Source organism: Columba livia, chromosome 1 (genome assembly GCF_036013475.1).
Source record: "Columba livia isolate bColLiv1 breed racing homer chromosome 1, bColLiv1.pat.W.v2, whole genome shotgun sequence".
In the NCBI taxonomy this organism is placed as follows: Eukaryota; Metazoa; Chordata; class Aves; order Columbiformes; family Columbidae; genus Columba; species Columba livia.
In genome coordinates, this window is record NC_088602.1 from 171,519,512 (window position 1) to 171,541,529 (window position 22,018).

Below are 22,018 nucleotides of genomic sequence, written 5' to 3' on the forward strand. Positions count from 1 at the left end.
GCTGAAAGCTGCTGTTGTGCCCCCTCAGGAAAACAAATCCCACCAAACCTTCTCACCAAGACAGCTGCAGATCTAAGAAAACATTCAGGCAGGTACACGAGCAAAGTTTGTTGAGACCCACAGACCAAAATCACATGCCTTAATTTACTAGACATATGTGAAGTACTTTTTTTTTTTTTTTTTTTTACAGATAATGTACAGCAAAAGGCTTCTGCTCATGCCTTAGTGGGGAAAATGACATTAACAAGGGTTTTGGCTATGTAACAGGCACCCAAATTACACTTAGTATCAACAGCCTTATAACTATAACTGATGGTGTGTTAAGGACACAATTCTGCAGCTGACTGCCCAGGCAGAGCTTCACATTCAAGAACAGCTCCTGTGAAGTCCACATGGTTCTCTACAGACACAGGACTCATCCCATGCAGAAATGACAGCAGAATTGAGGCCTTAAAATACCGGGGCCTCAGACAGGAATTTCCTCACGACACAGCACTGTCAGTTCACATCGGCAGGTCAAGTCACAGTGTAACAGCGCACTTGGTTAAAGCAACAGCTATTTTTTCACGCCTTTCTGCAGCAACTCTCCTCCCTATCTGTATATTCCTTTCACTCTCTTCTGAACTGCGGAAATTAGATCAGGAAAAGCAGGTTCCCAAAACCTAAACAAGTAAATTTCTTCTGTCTGATGCTAAACTGAGGGGATCCAAATTGTCCTAAAATTGCAAACAGTGAGGCTTCAGTTTTAACAATCTGGCTCAGGTCAGACTCTTGCATTACTCTTTCTGCTTTCATTCTTTACTCTCCTTGCTAAGTATCTATAGGTTTATCTATAGATGTATCTTCCTACTCTGCCCTGGTGAGACCACATCTGAAATATTGTGTCCAGTTCTGGGCCCCTCAGTTCCAGAAGGACAGGGAACTGCTGGAGAGGGTCCAGCACAGGGCAACCAAGATGATTAAGGGAGTGGAGCATCCCCCTTATGAGGAAAGGCTGAGGGAGCTGGGTCTCTTTAGTTTGGAGGAGACTGAGGGGTGACCTTATTAATGTCGACAAATATACAAAGGGTGAGTGTCACGAGGATGGAGCCAGGCTCTTCTCGGTGACAAACAATGATAGGACAAGGGGTAATGGGTTTAAGCTGGAACATAAGAGGTTCCACTTAAACTTGAGAAGAAACTTCTCAGAAAGGGTGACAGAGCACTGGAACAGGCTGCCCAGGGAGGTTGTGGAGTCTCCTACTCTGGAGACATTCAAAACCCGCCTGGACATGTTCCTGTGTAGCCTCATCTAGGTGTTCCTGCTGCGGCAGGGGGATTGGACTGGATGATCTTGCGAGGTCCCTTCCAAACCCTAGCATTCTGTGATTCCTCAAAGGATTTCCTTTCTCCTTTAGCTGCTTGAAGTACCTTCCAAAATTGACTCAGTAGGGGATAGCACACTATCAAACTAGCAAATTACATTCTGTATGATAAGTCTGTATCATCATGGATGATATCATCATAATTTCCCAATTAGCATTATGTTAGCATCTCCACCGAAGTTTAGTTAAAGCTATTCTTTCTACCTTTTTCCCAGTCTTTCATTGAGAGTTTATCTATCTTCCGTGAGGGGGGTCGAGTGCATCTGCCACATCATGTTACAGTGGCACAGGTCAGAGTCATTATCTGAAAATCTAGAAAGCCAGTAAGTGTCTTGTTGTGCTGCAAAGGCAGAACACCAGCATTAACAGGTAATTTTGATGCAGGTTGCCAGAAATACGAGATTCATGCATTAAGACAAATTTGCATTTCTCATCTTGTGCTTAGCAGCTAAAACCATAAAGGCGGACAAGAGCCTATCTGGATTTTACAAAGGTGTGCAATACCTCCACTCACACTAAAAATGAAGGCATCTGATCACAAGGAACAAAGCCCTGTTATGCTGAAGAGGCTCATGAGGCTGAAGCAGCGATACTCTCTTCTGTGTGAGTCCATTATTTCTGCTGTCTACACAAAAATGTTTTTCCACACAAGTGGTTTTATTACAGTATTCCCAAAGCTGCTGGCCTTCCACTGCACCTCTCAACTTGAAATTAATTTGGTACAATTAGTAGCAGTCCTGCAGATAACACTGAAAAGTGATTTCTACAGCTAGAACACCTTGAGCTTTCAAACAGCACAGCAGTGACATGGAAAATTGTCAGAAAAACATCAAATGTTACTCAAAGAGCTGCAAAAAGCCATATTTAACTTCTCTAAAATTCTCCAAACACAAATTTATAGTGCACTACATTTTCAACCTGTCCACGCAGGAGGAAAAACAAAAACAAAACAACAACAAACAAAACCAACACTCAAAACCAACCAACTGCAAACCTCAACCAGAATTCAGATTATCTGAATTATCAAAACTATCACTAACTGTGTAAATGAACAAGTGATAGGCCCCATCTATCAACACTACATCTGCAACCTGAGACATATCCATCCGATCCCAGCACAGAATGCTCCAGAGTAAAGCAAAGACACCCACAGCTCCAGTGCTTGCTAAAACTTTACAATAACCATGTGAAACTAAAGACTTTTTCCTGTGGGAGTTAATGAGATCTTTGTTTCTAGTTTCAGTGGGAGCAGATCTTGGCAACAGGTGAAAGATTAAGCTTCCAGGGAATTTCTAAATACAAAACTGCATTATTATAAGGAGATACAACTATGCGTAAATTAGAAGACCATTTATGAAAGCAGTACTGTATTAAATGTTGCGCATCATTTATTCATAGTATGTTCCTTCTGTAGGATAAGACAACACTCATTGCCCACAAACCTCATCAACAGTTAATGTATTTTCAAAGCTAGTACTGTGAAATGGCCTTTTGGTGTCAATCCATTTCCTAATGAACATACAGCTGTGTCAAAACCTGCTCCCTTTACTGCCAATCCCTGAGGTGACACTGAAAGGTGCACTCCCTTTATTCTCTCCCCTTGGAGATGGTCCCTTTATGGCTGGAATGGGGTATGTTGGCATCAGGCACACTTAGGGTCTCTACAGAGCATGTTCCATGGCTAGAGAACTTCAGACTCTTAACACTGTCAATTCAACATTAAAAATGTTCAAACTGAGCTAAAAGAATATTGGTCTTCTTATGACCACTATGAAAATGTACCCAAGTGATCGCTCATGGATGGGATTGTCAGAAAACCAAGATTATATAGTTAATCTTTCTGAGAGAAGCAGAGCGCTCTGAAGCAGTAAGCTTAACCTCCTGAGACTGCAAAAACTGAGAAAGCAATTCAGTATCGCACATAATTTTTTGTCCGGCAATACCTACACTCCTTTAAATAGTCACTACCTTCCCATTTATCTTTAAAAATGTTGCTTCTCAATTAAAAAAAAAAAAAAAAATAAAAAATCTCCAACTACAAAAATTAAGCTGCACTCACCCTAAAGTGCAGATTTCCAGTTTCGCAACCTGTTAGACGCATGAAATCACAAAATGTGCAAATTCGCACTGCCCTACAGGGAAGCACAAGAGTTTGCTAACAGTCTTCTTGGAAAGAAAGATCAAATGACCATGCACTGTTAGTTTCTATCATATAAACTTTTAATACAAAAGAAAAAGCTAATAGAATTGCACATACTAATCTCCCTGACTATTTTGCTGTTAAAATAGTGTGACATACTTCCAACACCAAATCATGTATAAAATATGTGAGGACTTAAAACATATTCCTAAAGCAGTAAGACGGCAAGACCCATATGAAGAACTAGCAACTTCTTGCCCAGTTGCACTACCTTTGTGATTTATCAGGAAGCATGGCTTTCAAGAACAGCCACTCAAAGCTAGCTGAAAATTCAGACATGGTAAATGCAGAGCTGCTACATGTACATGCTGTCAGGGCTGTGGTTTTGGTTGCTTTTTTATTTTAATCTACGGTTCAACCTTTGTCACCAAAATACAACAACAAAAAACAGTACATACCAAAAATATCAGTCTAAATCAGCCATACTTGATACAGATAGAGATATATGCTGACATTTCAGCAATGTTTCAGCTAAACTATTTGAAGAGAATACCCCAAGATCATCTTAGAGTTTTAGAATCCCAAACTATAGTACACTCATAAGTATACTTTCGTAATCAGAAAAAAAAAAGCTCACTTTCTTGACCTTAGAACATGGTCCATTAAAAATAATAGGCAAAGAACTGCATTTAATGTATATGGTCTTTACAAAGGTGACTTCTTAAAATAATTGGTTACAAATTCTAGGGTTTGAGATTTTTTTTTTTTTTTTTTAAATGAAGTTTACAGCATTAGTTGCTGCTTTGCTCCTTTTTCTCTTTGCCTTTCTGCTCTGAAAAGAGAAGTGGAATCTCTTGGGTAAATGAAAAGTCAAAATACTTGTTCAACATGATAGCATTGAGCTTTACTGGTAACTAGTTGTGCCTTGTCATTTTAGCACTTGTGCTTCTGAAGGCTTTCAAGATTATTTTTCTTTACGTCTATGCTGTTTATCAATCTCCAGGCATTAATACACCCCCGTCTTACGAGCTCCATTTTGGTTACAAGCATGGCACTGCACTCCTTTCCCAGAAATTAAGTATTCTTTTTCTTCCCACATAAATTTAGTTCTTAAGCTTCCCTAATGTAACAGTAGATTGTTACGATAATGAAACTCCTACAAAGGAACTTCTGATTCCTCGATCGTCTACACACAATAAACATCCCCACAACCCGTCCAAGCTTCCAGGTATTCTCCACGCCAGCAGAAGGGTCTCGATACCTAAGCTGCCTGCTGTAACTGTGGAAAATCATTGGCTGTTTCAGTTTTATAGAACAGATGAACTGAGATCTCTTTCACCACTGCAGTTCTCATGTAGTCAAGAGACAGAAAATTGTAACATGGCAGCTAATAGCCATTGTTTTGCTGGAGCTAATACTCACTTGGCAGTTTCAGACCACCAAAAGACATGGGAATCAGCAGCTCAGACTAGCACCTTTTCCATGATTGTTAAATTGTTAACAGAAGAATAGATCTTGTTTCAGCAAGACTCCATAAAAGCAAGCAAGTCCCATAAAAGAAACAAAAGAAAAGGCAGGTAGCTGTGGAGCAAGAAAGTAACCCAAGTGTTCTACTATTACATGGGTCATTTGATAGAGGTTTATTACTACTCTTTGTATGGCACACTGTGGTGCTTTCTGGATTGTTTCAATACATCTGCTGTACTTTTCTGCACTTGGAAGCCTCACATCACAGGCTGCTGCTTTCCTAGCATCTTCAATTCTGCACTCACAGAACTCCACATGATGCTACACTGTACCAAAAGGGAGCTGCTGTATTAAAGAAAACTCATTCAACTGCAGGGAGAAGCATCTTAAAATATAGAAGTTCTTAATATATACAGACACTTTTATTTAAAACTCCCTATTTTCTTCCACTCAAGTGCCAGAACAAAGAGTTACTATTCACACAGGCTGTCAACAGACTTTGAGACATGAACTTTGAGTGTCTTGACAAAACCCCAATAAGTAAGCTTACTGTAGTTCATAGTTACAGTGAGAAAGACAGATAAGAAAGCCATATACAGAATTAAGGAGACTTTGCACTTTTCATCATGCCCAGCCCTGGGTAGTTCAGATGGGGTACTTGCAGGCAAGCAGGCAGGCAGGGTCATCGTCAGTTGTTTGTGTTGGGACACCTCACAGAATTCACTGCTCACTCTGAAGACTGGCGATTCATGTGTGCTTTTTAGTTTCTTTGTTTTTAAAAGTCTTTAAAGTTGCATCACTCGGAATCAGATAAGTCACTTTAAACAAAGCAAAGCGTTAAGTGTGACAATTTATTTATAACATACTTCCCACCATCACCACCACATACCACCCTGTGAAAGAAAAATCCCTGCTGAATGGGTGACAATTTTTAGTATGTTTGAAATAAATTAGACCAACACTGCAATAAGAGCCACTCTAGTCAAATTAAGAGCATAACGGGGGGGGCGATAGTTGAAAGCATACATTTACTTTAAGCCTTCTGGATTAGCCTGCTTCTCTGCTTCCTTAAGAAGTCAACACACAATCGTCTAAACTCATACCACTTTCCACATTATGTTTAAAAGGCGAGCTAGGCAAGAAGTTTTTAGTATAGAAAAGAAACCCAAATGCTGTTTAAATATACCTTTTATATTTTAATAGGAGAACTGGAAACTAGCCTAAACATATAGTATCCCACATTTACTCCCTAATTTAAATATTAGCCCAGGAATTGTAGCCTATGAGTTCTGACACAGCCACTATCTTAAGATAGTTTATCTGGTTAAGAGGACTTCTAGACATATACTTCTGTTAAAGCTTCTGGTTCTTGCAGTTGCAGGTCATTTAGAAGGTCCCAACATCACATACAACATATTTTTTCTTTTAACACCACGTACTGTTGAAGTAGCGCTTGGTGCTGAGAATGGATTACTTCCAAGAGAGCACGTCTTGTGTGCTAATTTTGTAACAGGAAACATGCTGGAGAGAGAACCAGCAGGCATGGAGAGAACAGATATTCTGCTACACAGGAGACAGTGAGGTAAAGTGTTCATGTTTAGAGTGGGTGTAGCTTGTTCCATAAAGTGTTCACAAAGCAAAACTCTTTCTCAACTCTTGTACAACACGTAAGGTGCAGTGAAGTAATAGTGGCTTGTTTGCTTCTTAAAAAAAACCCAGCTTCTTCCAATGCATAAGGTACTGGCAATTCCCTAACAGATGACACTCATGGTTCAGCCTAATAAGCTGGACTTCTTTCTCTAAATCTCCCTTACTTCTCAGTTAACTGTAACATGCTGCTTTATCAGCAGTTCAAGAGGGAAGTCCCTCTAAGGAAAAAAAGGAGGGGCAGTGGTGGTAGAAATACAGCTTAAAACCCACAGCAAATTATTTTGTCCATATCTGTAAAGTAAGAGATCCCCTACTGTTTCTGCTCCTTGGTTTCTGAAGTTATCCAGGATTAGAATCTACCAAGACGTTTGAGCAGCATTTTAATCAACACTGCACTGACTCCAGTCTGCATAACACTTATGCATTAACTTAGAGATATCTCAGTTTTTACAAGAAATTTAATATTTTCCCATCTTCCTGTCCTAAGGTTCCTCTATTCCTCTTCAACGGGAACAGAGTTCTACACAACAGGTACTTTCTAGTGCCTCTGAATTGGAGACGAAATAATTTCATGATGCTGCCCAGCAACATGTACCTATCTTAAGTTTTACAGTTTGACTGGGAGGGATGGCAGGGTAGAAAGGGAGAAAAGAGTGGGAGTTTAAAAAGACCCAAAACAAAAAAAAAAAAAAGGAAAGGAGAGTCTCCTATGCTCTTTCTCCACTTAAAATGTAGATTAGAACAGATAGCAAAAGCCCTGTCAACTCAGGAGGGATCCACATCTATTCCTCCAGACAGATGAATCTGTTCTATTGTATGACATCAGAAGATGCTCTATCAGTATTAAAAACAAAGTTGTAAATGTGGACACTAGGATTTCGGGCAACACAATGATCAGGAAAGGGCCTGAACAAGTTGTGCCAACAGAAACAGGGTTTGGGGGTTTTCCATGTAAATGCAAAATGGCAAAGCCTCCACAAACTTTTATTTCTGGTAGTCTCAACAGAAGGCAGAGAAATCTAAGAGGCTAAAACAATGAGCCCTAACAAGGAAAAGGGGTGTGCTTACAAGGGTCCGTATCTGGTCTCGTATTTAGAAACAATGTTCTTGCATCGTCCCACTTCCTTGCGCAGCTCTGCAACCTCCGTCCTCAGGGCTGTATTCTCTTTCTCAAGAAAGGCTGCCCGAATTGTGATCTGATTCTCCTTTAATCGCCGAGCATCACGGGAACGCTTTGCTGCCACATTGTTCTTCTTTCGCCTTGTCCAATATTTTTCATCCTGTAGCAAAAAAGGGAAAAAAAAAAAAAAAAAAAAAAGGTATTCCAACCTGACAACTTTACTGTAACATGACATTCACACTGACTGCTATATTGAAGAATCTCCTCCATTGGTTTGCAGGGCCCAGACACCAAAATGCAGGCAACACAGTACTGTTAGATTTCATCCATACGCAAGTCTTGTTTTAGGATAAACCAAGTGCATTGAGAGAACTAGGGAGATTAAGAGACTTAGCTACTAAGAAGCTGTCCAACTGAAAGGCTCCCTTTATTTAGTTTCAATTTGGGAATAAACTTCCACAGAAGTTTATTCTGTTTTCTGGGCTCCTTAAAGTCAGATCAGACATAATGCTGGGCAAATACATACACTGGCCTTCAAAACTGCAGTTGATAAGGCTGTCAATTGGTAGTTCTTCTAATTTCTGTATACAGCATGATAAGTTGCTCCTGCCCAGTAATTATCTCTTAATACCAAACCAGCAAAACAACAAGAACAGCAATTGACTTGCAAATTCTATTCTTGGCAGTGCTTCTGCTCAATCACAAAGGTATAGTACACTAACTTTATACGTCAAAATGTTTGGGCAAAGAGTCAAACTTTGATCAGGGCCTAAAAAAGTTTGCAGTAATAAATCTGTTACCTTTTGCTCATCTGGGACAAAAACCTTCTTGGCTTTTTTAATCATTGGTTGTGGTTTCAGGTCCTCTTCAGTAAACTTGTGCTTGCGAGGATTGAAGAGCTCACCACCAGGCACACTGGACAGCACTAAATCAGCAGGGTCAGGGTTAAAATTCACCTCAACTTCTACACAATCAGGATCAATGGGGCTGGGAGTATTTCTTTCATTTTGTGGTGGCGACTCTGGCAACAATAGGAAAAGTCATAATACATTCAGCAGGATAAAGAGAATTAACTAAGAAGTTAACGTGGCTATCTCTATATATTGCCCTACTGTGGGCAATATTTAATAGTATTTGGTATTTCCCTAAGGTGTCCTTGGTGCTGTACAGCTGCTGGTACAGAGAGAAGCTCCACAGTTCAGTTTGTAATACAAACTCTAGAAACGTATGGCAGATTAACAGACATGAGTAGCTAGATGCAGGACAAGAGTTAATACTTCCTCAGCAAAAACTACATGCTTTGCACACTTAAGAAGCATGTTTCACCACAGTAAGACGTGAGCAACTTCTATCACCCTGAGTTTTGTGCCATAGAAAGTCTTACAGACACAAGCCTGCCCAAAGACCCCAGGGTCCTTGAGTCCTTCAAAGGTCAACTGTATTTCCACAGAAAGGACTAAATAAAGTTGTATTTGTTACAAATAAAACTATTAGTATGCTACTACTTTGCCACATGGAAACAAGTGTCCCAACAGATTGTCTGACACTGACAGTGTTCATATGAACTTTGTCATATTTATCTATTGTTCACAGACTCCATACATAAAAATTGCAAATGTCAGTGCAATTTCAAGTAGCCATCAATGAATAAGTTTTTTCATATGCCACCTAGAAAAAAGCCACACCCTATGTCTTATTGAAGGAGTTCCACATTTTGCCTTTCTTGTGAAGATTCACAGGAGAAGCCCTGAGCAAAATGCTCTTTGTAAAGTCTGCTCATAAAATATTATTGTGAAAGTTTAGAGGCTATCATGTTTAAACTCTAGATCTAGGGCAAACTGCACTGCTAAATTCTTGAATAGAGAAGATCTCCATACTACAAACGAAGAGCAGAAATTTCCTAGTACCATTTAAGTATGGTTTTGTTTCTTTGTTCCTCCATTCCCACTTCAAAGCATCACAGAACATCAAACTGCATCATTAACACACCTTTTTCAAGTGTCTGTTCTCACATTTCACAGGCTACCATGAGAAGATTGCTTCATTGTTTTGCTATTAAGCATTATTATTTGAGGTCCATTAAATTAGCATAAGTTCACCCAAGCAGACCAAGCCACCAAGGTAGTACAAATGACTTGTCACAAACCATCAAATCTGTTGTAAAATAATCCAAGAAATTATTTTCTCAACATGTAAAGTCTCTCACTAGATTAGCAATACCAAGAAAGCAAATACTTCGTGTTGGTGTTTCAGCTCTTCTAATTCCAACAGAGAAACAGACTGCATACAGGGACACTCATTTTTTCCAGGAGGGGGAGGAGGAGAGGCAGCACCTCCATGAATTGACACATGGACTAAGGCATTGAGCACGTCTGTTCTACTTAACCTGCCACAGCTAACACTGACAGGGTAGCATGTCTCCTCTTTGATCTAATGAGGCACCTTTTAATATAAGAACAAAGGTCCCTCAGAGCCCCATATTATTCCATCTACCTGTGCTGGAGGCTGCTTCAGATTGCTGGTAAACCGCAGTGGAAGAAGATGATGCAGGAGAACCAGTGGAAGCACTGGCAGACTCCTTTCCTTCCAGCTCAGCCACAGGCAAGAGTGGATTCTGGTTCAAATCCAGGTGAGTAGGGCTGGAAGGAATTCCATTCTCCAGCAGGAACTCATCCAGATCCATGTACTCCAGGTGGAACGACTCGCCATCATAAGGAATAGTTTTGTCCCAAATGGGCGGCATAAGGGAAGCTGAGACTGCCATAGTGCTGGCAGCCGCTGCCTCATCTTCCTCAAGCTTTATCTTCTCCTTCTCTTTATCTGAAAGATACAAGTAGGTCACTGTACAAGCTGCAACACAGGAGAGACTCGAGGTTTAAGAGTCTAATAAAATCCCTATTAAAGGAAATACAGTAAGCTATAGGCTCATGACATGACCTGAAAAATCAGATGTTGAAAGGCAACATTCATGTGTGACTCAGCATGGAACAATCTGACTCCCTGTGATGGCTGGACCACAGACATTTGAGCAGCCTTCAAGACCAGCATCTTTGCTGTGATAACTTACCAAAGTGTGATATAATGCTGCATCTAGCTTCCAATTAACTTGTCATTGCAAAATGGCCTGTTGTTCACAGGCTCATTTGGGAAGACAGTGAAAGTGAGTGTCCCTAAGTGGGATTACATGGGAAGCCATTAAGAAAGCTCTGAAGACGCAGAGTAGTTTACTCTATGCACAAAGAAAGACGGTGCAGAAGAATAATCCAGATACAAACAAGAAAGGAATATGGTGTTCCAGATTACACATGAAAATTCATCAAATGGTCCACGGGACACCAGAGACCTGGATGTCTATTGTTCAGTATTTCAGAAGCATTTCTTTCTGAAATGACTCAGCATGTCCACACAAAGCAATAGCTCCAAATGCTCTCCACTATAGATAGCTCAGAGTACCTACATAGAATTTTCCCTCTTTAGGGGGATGTCTAATACAGCATACTCCCACACCCCACCCTCCAGTCACAAAAGACTGATGAAATTTTCTCCATTTACTGTGCTGCAGTGCACACGTTACAGAAAAAATGGCTGTTTCTATGTTCCACATAGCTACTGAATCTTAACAATTGTCTGGGACAGAATCCAAGCAGAAAATTCAAGTTATGGAATAATTATATAATTTAAAAGATAAAAATAAGCTGACAGAAAAAAAAGAAAATTCATTTTCCTGCTCCAGTTGTCCATGTAGCCATGTGGTTCTGCCAGCACTGAAGGAGGCACTGCCGTCAAAAGGAACCATCACCAGTTGCACCCCAAGCAACCCTAAACTGAGTCTTTACCATGGAAGCTGACAAATATTCAGTTCAATGGAACACGGACTCCATGGACATACACTGGACCAGTTTGGATCTCCAGTATTCACACAGGTTAGCCCAACAAAACGCAGATCTTTGGTAATAAGATTTTCTAGACTGGCTACAATATGGAAAAAGGAGTATTTTTCTTTATCAGGAGTGGGAGTGGGGGTGAAATTCTGCTCTAGATCAGAAAAACCTATTTATATAAAACCTATTCTGATAGAACTGGCATTCCTTTCGCTGTTGCCTTAGCTGGTTGGAACTGAGACTGAAAGAGCTTTTTATGGCTTAAAGAACAGTGCTGCCATACAGAGTAAATTATCATTTTAACCTACCATACTCTGAACATTTTATATAACAGAAGACACTGATTATAAACTAAATAGCTGAGAAAATATTCACCAGCTACTGACTTGGGACTAAGAGCAAGCACCTAAATAACATGTTAAATTCAAACTAGTAGCTCCTGGACCTGAGCTTGGTTAACACCATCTTGCAGCTTTTGGCCTTCCCCCCTTGCCACTTCGCACTGCTGCCTCTGAACTGCCAGGTTAAACATAAGGCTTAAAAATATTTTTCAGAAGGTAGATGCCAAAAACACTACACTACTGGCGTGTGTGGATTTTCTCAGATCTTTTAATGCCTTTCAGTTGTGCACCATCATCCTGCTGTACCTCAGTAACCTGAAAAGACTGTGGTCCCTCCAGCTTCCTTTTCATACTGTCCCTGGCTCACCCCACATTAGATCCTTCCTTCGCAGGAGATAACCAGCTGAAATTTTTTCTCCTTTTGCCACAAGTCGGCAACGGGCAAGCACTGGGCCCCCAGTGCTGAGTTCAGCTATGCTGTCTCGTTCTCTTCCCCCTCACTTCTAACAGCAATATCTCAACCAAATCAAAAGAGCAGAAGTTAATATCCACATTGGGTGCCCATGTATTTCAAACATGACGTGTAAAAAGATAAACTGTTGTACGATCATTTTTGCATTGACTTTTTCCCACTGGCTTTCTTTCAATTCATTTAATCTTTACTTCTGCTGCACAACATCCTGCTGGGTGCACAATATCCAATGAAACACTAATTAATTTCTTGCATCTTGAGGAGGAATTTTCTGCCTGCCCCAGCACATGGACCTGAAACATTAATTCTCTGAAGATATTTATAGTGTAAACAGGTATTACCTGACAGCAGAGCTGCAGTATCCTAAGAGGCTCCATTTGCAGTGATTCAAGGTCACCCTGATAAATCTGGACTGTACTTCTGCAGCTGATAGCTCATGTCCGATTTAGCCCCCTCATTCTGCTACTGTGACCTATTAACTAGGCTGTACATCTGCTGTTAACAGAGGTCACTAGTGTATGCCAAGTAATTTAGACAGTATTCCAGTTCTCAAACTGTTGGAAATGCTGCTGGTTTAGCCAAAAACAGCAGCCTGGAAAGAGCTTTATTCCACATCCTGGTTTTTCCTCAAAAAAACAAAAAACCACAAAAAAACCCACAAACAACAAAAAAAAACCAAACCAACCAAAAGACATTTTAGCCACAACTGTCAAGTGCAATCCCAGCCACAAAAAGAACAAACACTTCTTTGACAAAGTTCCCCTTGTTCATCAAAAAATATTGTCAAATTATACTAAAACACTATATAAAACAAGGCTGATTGCTCAATAAACCTTTAGTCCCACTTGTGACAATGGAACAAGACAGGGTTATAGGGTTCTGTGTTCCTGCTGCCCATTACTGTGATGTTTGTTGAGGCATTCCTCCTGCCACAGCAGCACACAACTGGTGATTAAGCCATCCTTTGGAGAATTTGCAGCAGCACATTATTAATAGGAGAGACCTACCCTCCCGCTCCAGAAAATTAATTCTCTTCCCCAAGCCCACAGGGCTTTTTATAAAAATATTATTATTTTTATTTATTTCATCCCTAGAGCATAGAGGACGACAACTTACAGCAAGGCCAGTCAGATATACTTGGTGTATGGTAGGGCACACAAGATGACGGCATTCAGTGGGAACTGGATGTCCTCCTCCGTTGCTCAGGAGGATTAGAAAGCCTTCGGGCTTACTGGGTAGTCAAATTACCCACAGCAGTTGGAAAACCCATAGGTAGCTTGTGGAGACTATAAATGAACACTGCAGCTAGTTGATACCATTTCTTGCAGAATAGGACAGAAAATTATATTTTTGTCAAACGGTACTTCAGATAAAAAGCACAGGGTCTTCTCAGAAAGCTTGCTGAAAACACACCACTGTATTAAGTAAATTAGTAATTATTTGGCATTTTGGCTGTGTCACTATACTGTAAAGGAACAGAAAATAAACAAGGAACCTCTGAAGTCAGTTGAGTCATAATTCTACTGACAAGTCTTTTGTAAAATTAGGACTAACTTTTGTCTTGCAAATATGCAAACAAGAAAAGCATCACAGATAAAAATAAACAGAAAGCAACAAGTTCCGCAAAGTGTTTGGTGAAACAGTACAGGGTAGACTAAGGAAATCTATGGAGAAATTTTAAGAATGACAACGATCTGAACTTCATCACAGCATGAATGGAGAGGGTAATCAAGACACAATGTACTCATTAGCAAGCTTTAGAGAATCAAGCTGAACACCTTCCCAAGCTGGAATGGGGTCATCTAGTAAAAGTATCACATGCTTCTAATTTCAGAAAAATGCACTACCTCAAAATCATATTAATTTCAAAATTTTATATCTCCATAGGCTAGATCACATGATTCTGGACAAGAAACCACCGCTAAGACGAAGTCACCATATCCCAGTCAGCTATCACTACAGTTTCCACACAGGAACTTGCTCCTGCTGGCACTCTTGCCTTTAAAAAGGATTGGGTGCAGAAATATCTTAAGAAGTCCCATAATGTTGTAGATTCAAGATCCTGTGTGCTGCAGCATCCTGCACCGCAGCGACATAATTAAAACCTTTATCAGAAGCTGACTTTTTTTTAAAAGAATGGAGAAATAATGTTTGCCAGGATCACAACATGGATACATCTACACAGTATTGTGCAACTCTAGACATAAAAAGTAAATGGATCTTAACTAGGATCCTCACTGGGTACAATCTTGCCAACCTTGCTTGCATTGGGGTCCACCCTGGACATTGTCTGATGTTCCAAAAATTCTCAACCTCAACATTCCTAAATTTAAGGACTTATTTTATTGTACACCAGTACACCGGGCATTAGAGTGGTGCAGATAAAACTGAGCCCTCCTAAAAAATCAAACTGATACTCAGAAAGGCAAAACACTGCCAGGTGGGGAAAAAAAAAAAGCATTCCATCAGCAATGAAGACTATAAGCACCAGCAGCATTGTTATTTACACAGTTGCTGTCTGCATAATCAGTGGGAGAGAGTTCTCTCCACTGTACAGGCCTGCATAAGCATGCATGCAGTCATACCCTTATGGATTATCACCAAACCTAATCTGAAGAGATGTGCTGTTTATGTGTGTCATCATGCAACTTCTCAGCAATTAAGGTCAAGGAAGACTCAAAACCTCTTCATTGCTGCTCACAACTAAAGGCAGGGGAGGCTTCAGACAGCTAAGGGAATAAAACCAGCACGTCACGTCCTGACTTGTCTCTCGTACCCCAAGCACTGGGGTTTGCCCACCGCAGCACTCGAAAGGTCGACGGCAGAAGCTGAATTTTCCAGTCGCGCCGGCTCGCCGGGTCGGGGAGCCGGCCCGGTACCAGGCCCGCGAGCCCGGTGGCCGCCCCGACAGCCTGCGATTCCGTGCTGCCAGCGCTTGGCGCAGCCGGCCGGCGGGGCGGAGGGAAGGGACAGAGGGCGTACCGGGGGAGGACGCCAGGCCCGGGTGTGCGGCCTCTCGCGCGGGTGCTCCCCCCGCGCACACCGCAGCCAGTCCCGCCGCGACCCACCGGGTCCCGCCCTCCGAGGCGTGGGGCGGGAAGGCAGGGGGAGGCAAGGAGAAGAAAAAAGGGGGGAGAAGCTGGAAGGTGCCGCGCGCTCCCGCGCTCACCCAGGCGCGCCTCCCGCGGCGGGTTCTCCATCAGCTTCTTCAGCACCAGCGGGAAGGCGCCCGCCAGGCCCCGCTGCTCCTGCTGCGCGGCGGCCCCCGCGCTCCCCCCGGCTGCAGTGGGCTCTGGTCCTCCCGCCGCCGCCGCCGCCGCCTCCTGGTGCGCGGCCCGGCCGGGCATACTCCCCGCGAGCTGGCGGGCGTGCGGGCTGTCAACGGTCGCCAACTGCTGCGGCGCCCGACGCGAAGCTGCGACAGCTCCCGGGGCCCGCCGGCAACGACGAGCAGAGAGCGGTCGGCGCGAGGGAGACCGACAGCGCATGCGCAGACGACTGACGCCTCACGCGCGCTTCATTATTCATGAGCACGTCGGCCACGCCCATGCAAGCGGCCACGCCCCACCCCGCCCTCTCCGCCCCGCGGATTGGCCCGCTCCGCTCGGGGGGCGGCCCCGCGAGGGAAGGCCCCGCCCACCCCGCCCCTCCCCGGCCGGCGCGGGCACGCGACCCCCTCCCGCCGGCGCACGTGCAGGGGCGGGGTCCAGTGGCTCATTAGCATGCCGTGCCCCGCCCCCCACACCTCCTCCGGGGCGCTGCGTCACAGCCAGCTGCCGAGGCGCGGGGGGGAAAGTGTGCGCGTGGGCGGCGGAGCGGCAGCGCCTGCCGCGGGGCGCGCGCCCGCCACTCGCCTCCGGGGCGGGGGGTCCGCGCCGCCCCTGCGCGCGGGGCGCTCACCCGCAGCCCCCGAGGCGGCCGTTACCGGCTGAGCGGCCGCGGGGGCCGCGCGTGCCAGCCCGGGCTCCTGCCTCAGCCCCGGCCCCGGCCCCGGCCCCGGGCAGCGCGGTGGGACTGGGCTCGGAGGTCGCATAACCGCGCGGCCGACGGGGCAAGGCGGAAAGCCGCCGCGCCCGAACCGCCGCCGGTGCCAGCGCTCTAGCCGGTCCTTAAATATCCTCGTTAGGTATCCCGAGGTCGCCTTTCCCATATGATCTGGATTTAATCTCCCTCTGTCCTACATCATGCCAGCCGCAGCCACGTGCCCTATATAATGTCATCAGGGAGAAGGACTCCCCTGCGGCGGCTGGCGGGGTGAGCAGCTGGAGAGGGGCTTCTTGTGATTCCCATACCCCTTCCCCTGTTCAGCAACAGGCATGCCATGCTGGGATTTAAGCTTCTGAACGTATATACGAAGGGAGACAACGTTGCCAGGTTCATCACCAAGAGCACAGGCGGATACTGAGAAGCTTCTCCTGCAGAATGAATAAGCTCGAAGAAGTGACAGACGCTACAGCCACAGGCTTCTCACATTAGCAGTTGCTGTCTCTTGCTGCAGAAGGGCCGTCCACAGCAAACCTCCCACATGGCACTGCAAGCAGGAAAAGGAAAGGGTACGCAACCTCCCTGGGATGGCTCCATCCACATCCAATAGGGCCACAGGTGCCAGGGCAGAGACCTCTGAAGTGCCAGCAGAAAAGGGACCTCTTCCTCCCCGGTAGATGCTCAGGCATCTGTCCCTCCACAAACCTCAGATGTTTCATTTCAGTGGCAAGGCACAATTTCACCTGACCCTTGCTAATAAATCCTGATGGAAAAGGAACAGATTGGAAGTCACGTGCAATAGGTTCTTTTCCCCTCTGCCTTTCTGCAGTGAGGTCCAGGAGACGTCTCCATCCAACCTGGGCAGATAGGGGGCTGCCCTATCTGCCAGCAACTTGTCTTGCATAGGCTAGGAGGTGGAATCTGCACCCACCTTTGCATTGGATGGGGATGGGACTCCTGATGCAACCCCTGTGTGTGTGCTGCCCAACAGGGAGCTGGGAAAGGGCCACCTTGTTAACGCAGGCTGGAGCAGCGCGCGTTAATGTGTCGTTTATCAAGGCTGATAAATCCAGATGCAAGAAGCAGGCAGAACAGGTCATGCTCTGCTGCCCAGCATGCTCCAGGGCTGCTGCATGCCCTCTGCGGACTCCTTTTGCCTTGCCAAGCTCCGCTGGCAGAAGGAAAAAGCACATGCGTGAAATGGAGATGCCGCTTCACACGGGGCAATGAAACACAGATGTCAGACCACACATGAGATAGGCGGCACACACACAGCTTGGCAAGGGGCCGCGGGCTCACAGTGAAGCTTTTGCCTGGGAAACATCTAGTGGTAGGTGGCAAATAGAGAACACAACCTAGTGAGGCCAGGAAGGGGCAGCTTCCATGAACAGGGCAAGGGGATGTAGCCGAAGTAGGGCAGGCCACAGGCTTCCCATTCAGTTACGGCTCTCATGGTCGCTTTGTTCCATTGTTGATGCTGGAGGCCTCTGAGGTTGCTGCTGTGTCTGATGTTGTGCTGCATAGTGCTCTTTCAAGGAACAGGCTTTGCATGCATCCCCCCTGCAGATCTTGATGGCAACTGCCTTGTTGGGTAACTTCCATATGAATGGAGGTTTTAAACCCACTCAGCAGCCTTTACTCCAGGGCTTTTCCCTTTACAGTGACCATGTTCTTCGTCCAGCACATTTCTGCCCAAGCTCTGCCACACTAAGGTTTGTTCTGCACCACCACTGGGTTGTGACTTTGTTTGGAGAGGACTTAGCTTGTGCAGTATTAGTGGCTCAGCCCAAAGGCAGAAGGGAATTCCTGGGGAGCATTCCTGTGGGTTCGCCCTCACAGCACCCTGCTCAGGCATCAGCTCTGCCTTGCCAGCAAGGAGGAAGGCTGCTCTGAGAGCTTTTTCTCACTGCCTCTGGGGCTTAGGGGCTCAAGCAACTGCCAGCAGAGAGCGGGCACTGCATCAGCAGCTGTACCTTCTTGGTTAAGCTGAGATATGCCTGGATTTTTACATTTTCTCTTTTGCTCTGCAGCTAAGAAGGAAGAGAGGAGGACAATAAGATGTGAAGAGAGGAATGCAGCGGCCTTGGCCGTTGCTGCTGGGAGCCTTGTCAGGGCCAGATGATGCAGAACAACCCAGCCCTCATGCAGCAGGGATGCAAGCAAGAAGCAGCCCCGCACTAGGCACGGGGGGGGACACATACAGCAAGCCCCACTGGGAGGTTTGAATGGCAGAACACGGACAGAGGTCTGAGACCCAGCAAATCCATTTGAGCGGTGTGTAGGTATGGAGACTCAGGAGGAGACAACTGAGCTCTGTAGGAAGAGGGCTGTGATGGGAATGCTGGCCTGAGGAGGGAGGCGGCTTAATAAGGACAATTCTAAGGGTTATGGGAGGTAATGCTGTGAGGCAGGGTGGTCCTGGGGCTGAGGAAGAAAGCTGCCACAAAATACATTGAGTTAAGACTCAATTATTTCCGCTGTGAATCATTGATCCCCCTCTACCCCCCACTCTAACTCTTGCCAGATAAATTTTGACAGCACTCCTCCCTTGGATTAATTCAATCCAGTTGGCTGCAGAGACCAGAGGTCCCAGAGAGGCAGCCAAACTTCAGCTTACCCATGACAAGGCTCTGTACCACATGAGCCTCTCTTGGCCATTGCTGCCTCCTCCCAGCCAAGTTCACTTTCTGCCTCGGTATCAGTCAGCTCAGAAAACATGCCCTGGTCCCCACACACCGCTTCATGTTGTGTGATATGTAAACACACCTGTTAATGAGCAAAGTCTCAGCAAAGCAGAGAGCCAGCTCACAGGTGGCAGCAGTGGAGCAATATGGCAAAAGGAGCCCCTTAGGAGGTCTGGCAGCTCCTCTTGCCCTTTTAACTCCTTCCCACAGCGAGCTGTGCAGGTGCCACAGGTCTTTCTGTGTTCTAGCAGGTGTAGGCAGCTGCCTTTCCTGCCATGGATGCTTTACTGCTGCTGCAGCAGCTTTTTCTCCTGTTGACCCCAGAGCGAGAGGAGGGTCCCTGTCCACATTGTCCATCTGGCTTTTCTGCTCTCATCTCCTGGATCATGCTGCCACCCAAGACTGCAGAGCCATCTGAGTGTCCTGGTAGCAACTTGCTACAGAAGAGTGAGCTCAATGCATGTTTGTTTCTGTGAGTTCAAGTCACTCATGCCCAGGCATGAGCCTGTTGAGCCAAGGTCTTCCTACACAGATCCCCAGCACTCGGCAATGAACCTTAAAACACAACAACCAAAAAGCAGCTTGCCAAGAGCATGTGGCAACCTATCAAAAACCAGAGAGTCCCTGAGTTGTGTGATGGACACTTGGAGCATGCCCAGCAACAGAGAAGTGGTCAGCGCAACAAGAGCAAAGTGTTCAGCACAGCTGAAGCCCAGCCTAAATAATCTCCTTGGTCCTTTCCATTTGTTTTTCAGGATGCTGCACAGAGAGCAGGAAAGCCTAGGAGTATAGAAGTGCTCTTGCAAAGAAAGCACAACATGTGCAGTGTTCCCTACCCCAGCTTTCCACTGATAAACAAGAGCAGCATCAAAGACAAAGTTTGCATAGAGTCAGTCTGCGCCATGCAGGGCCGGGCTCCTGGGACAGTCTGTGTCTGGGAAGAGGCAATGTCGGGAAACTCAACCATTATTAACCATGGGACAACCTGGATGACAATCCTTCAGTTCACTCCTACATGAGCATGGAGATTTGTGCCCAAGCCTTCTCTGTGCACAAAGCTTTGAGGGGTTTCCAAGAAGTAGCTGAGCACAGAGGCTAAAAGGATCAGGAGCTCAGCACTCTCAACTGATTTTGTAATCAATCCATTGCTGCCGTTTTTCCTCCCAGCTGCACAACACACTTGGTGCCAGAACTTCCTGTCTGACTTAGACACTTGGAGGAAACACACCCTTAGAGCGCTTGCAGCAAGCAAGATCTTCTGACCCCTTCTCGCCTTGCAACTTAAGGAAGGGAAGAAATCAAACCAGAAACCCCAGCACGCATTCCATCAATCCTACCTGTCATCTTGTTGGTCCAGGGCAGGGAGTACTCCAGCAGGGACTTCAGGACTTCTGGAAAGTCCAGGGCAGCGGGGCCACCGGGGTTGTTGCAGCTTGACATGTCCTGTCCTGGGACTGTGCTAGCACGGCTAAGGCAGGGCCAGATGCCTGGCTGCCAACGCTACACCCCACTCGCCTGGGCGTTGCAAGAAAGGCTCCGAGGCACCCCGAGCGGGCTTGCCAAACTACTCCGGCAGAGAAAAAACAAGGAGCAAGGGAAGCAGCCTGGCAGAGATGCAGTTTGCCCGGCTGTCTTCACCTCCCCCTCTCCCACTCTGAAGTGGCCAATTGTGGAAACAGCTTGCAGCCTCGCAGGGCTGGGCCGGGCGGCTGGCCAGCCTGGTTTTACAGGGCCTCTCCCAGCCAATCCGGCAGCAAAGAACTGGGCCAGTTATCTAACTTTGCAAAGGCAGCACCCTTTTCCTTCCCAAGGTGTTATAACAACTATACATGTTGGGGAAAAGAGGAAAAAACCAAACCACAAGCATGTGCTGTCAGGAGTACACACATCGGCTGCAAATGCAACAGCAAAAGGGTCCTCTGAAGGGCTCTGGGGAAGCTCTGAGGAGTTTTGAGCTGCATAGGGCTGCCCTGTGGAGATACACATGCTGTCTGCATCTGCCTGCTCACATTTCAGCCCTCTGAGATACACATAGTGACAATGTTTGTATATGATGCAACGCATACTGTGTGTCCCTCCCAAGTCCAAATTGATTACAGCGTAAGGTATCTTTCTTATTTAGTGTGCATCACCCCCAAAATGCAGGATTTCTGTTCAGAAGTGGCACAGAGTTTTATCAGAAAGCCAACAGCGTCCTCTTGGAGCACTGATGTAAGGCAAGAGAGTTCATGAACCTGGCAAATACTCTAATAAGAGCTAGTTAAGATCTTGAGAGTGCAAAGCCCCTCCTCTCCTGTTAGTGAAGTTTTTCAGCATACAGGGGTGGAAACAGGAGGATAAAGGTTTGATCTTCTTTATCAGGATCTGGCTCCCAAAGGAGCATCTTACACGTGCTGGGGGCTAGTCTTTGCTGGGTGTGATAATTAGAACAGAAGTGCCTTTATTTCTCAGTTCACTCCTGTCACTTTTGCCAGGCTCAGCCTTAGAACACCACTGTGAGTCAATAGGAACCAGGTATTCCTACACTGGTCCGTGAGTCTCAGCTCTTGGGGACAGCCTGGCAAACCCATGCATGGCCCTAAGCATGGAAATGGCCTGAGTGAAGTCATTAGGACTCTTCTGTGCCTGAAGTGAAGCATTTAACTGGCTCAGCATCAAGAGCCTTAAAAACTGATAGAGTTTTACTCCCCATAGTGGGGTGTTCCTGTTTGGTCCCAGACGGCAATCCATTTGATTTAACCCAACAGAAGCAAAATAAAGAATTACTTAGTCAGGCTGGGTGGTTGGGATTTGAAATTAGCTGGGGAATTTTCATTATCTGGATGCCAGTCTAACCAAGCACAGAAATCACACAGTAGATGCTTTGGTAGAATTCTTAATTACAGCCTCTTGGGATTTTCCCTGTAGTTTGCTTC

At 45.4% G+C, this 22,018-nt stretch overlaps 1 protein-coding gene across 2 annotated transcripts; it reads right to left on the minus strand.

Moving 5' to 3' along the window:
- Window positions 1-4,205: 4,205 nt before the first annotated feature.
- Window positions 4,206-20,762, minus strand: TEF (TEF transcription factor, PAR bZIP family member). Of its 2 annotated transcripts, none has more exons than XM_005514939.3 (5): window positions 20,441-20,762; window positions 10,235-10,561; window positions 8,542-8,762; window positions 7,690-7,901; window positions 4,206-5,789 (listed from the first exon to the last, which is right to left on the minus strand). In XM_005514939.3, the coding sequence occupies exons 1-5, from the start codon at window positions 20,541-20,543 to the stop codon at window positions 5,768-5,770; spliced, it is 885 nt and encodes a 294-aa protein (XP_005514996.2). In that variant the 5' UTR covers window positions 20,544-20,762; the 3' UTR covers window positions 4,206-5,767. The 2 variants fall into 2 exon arrangements, with proteins under 2 accessions (XP_005514996.2, XP_064902281.1); XM_065046209.1 differs by lacking the exon at window positions 20,441-20,762 and adding an exon at window positions 15,605-15,927.
- Between the last annotated feature and the right edge of the window lie 1,256 nt (window positions 20,763-22,018).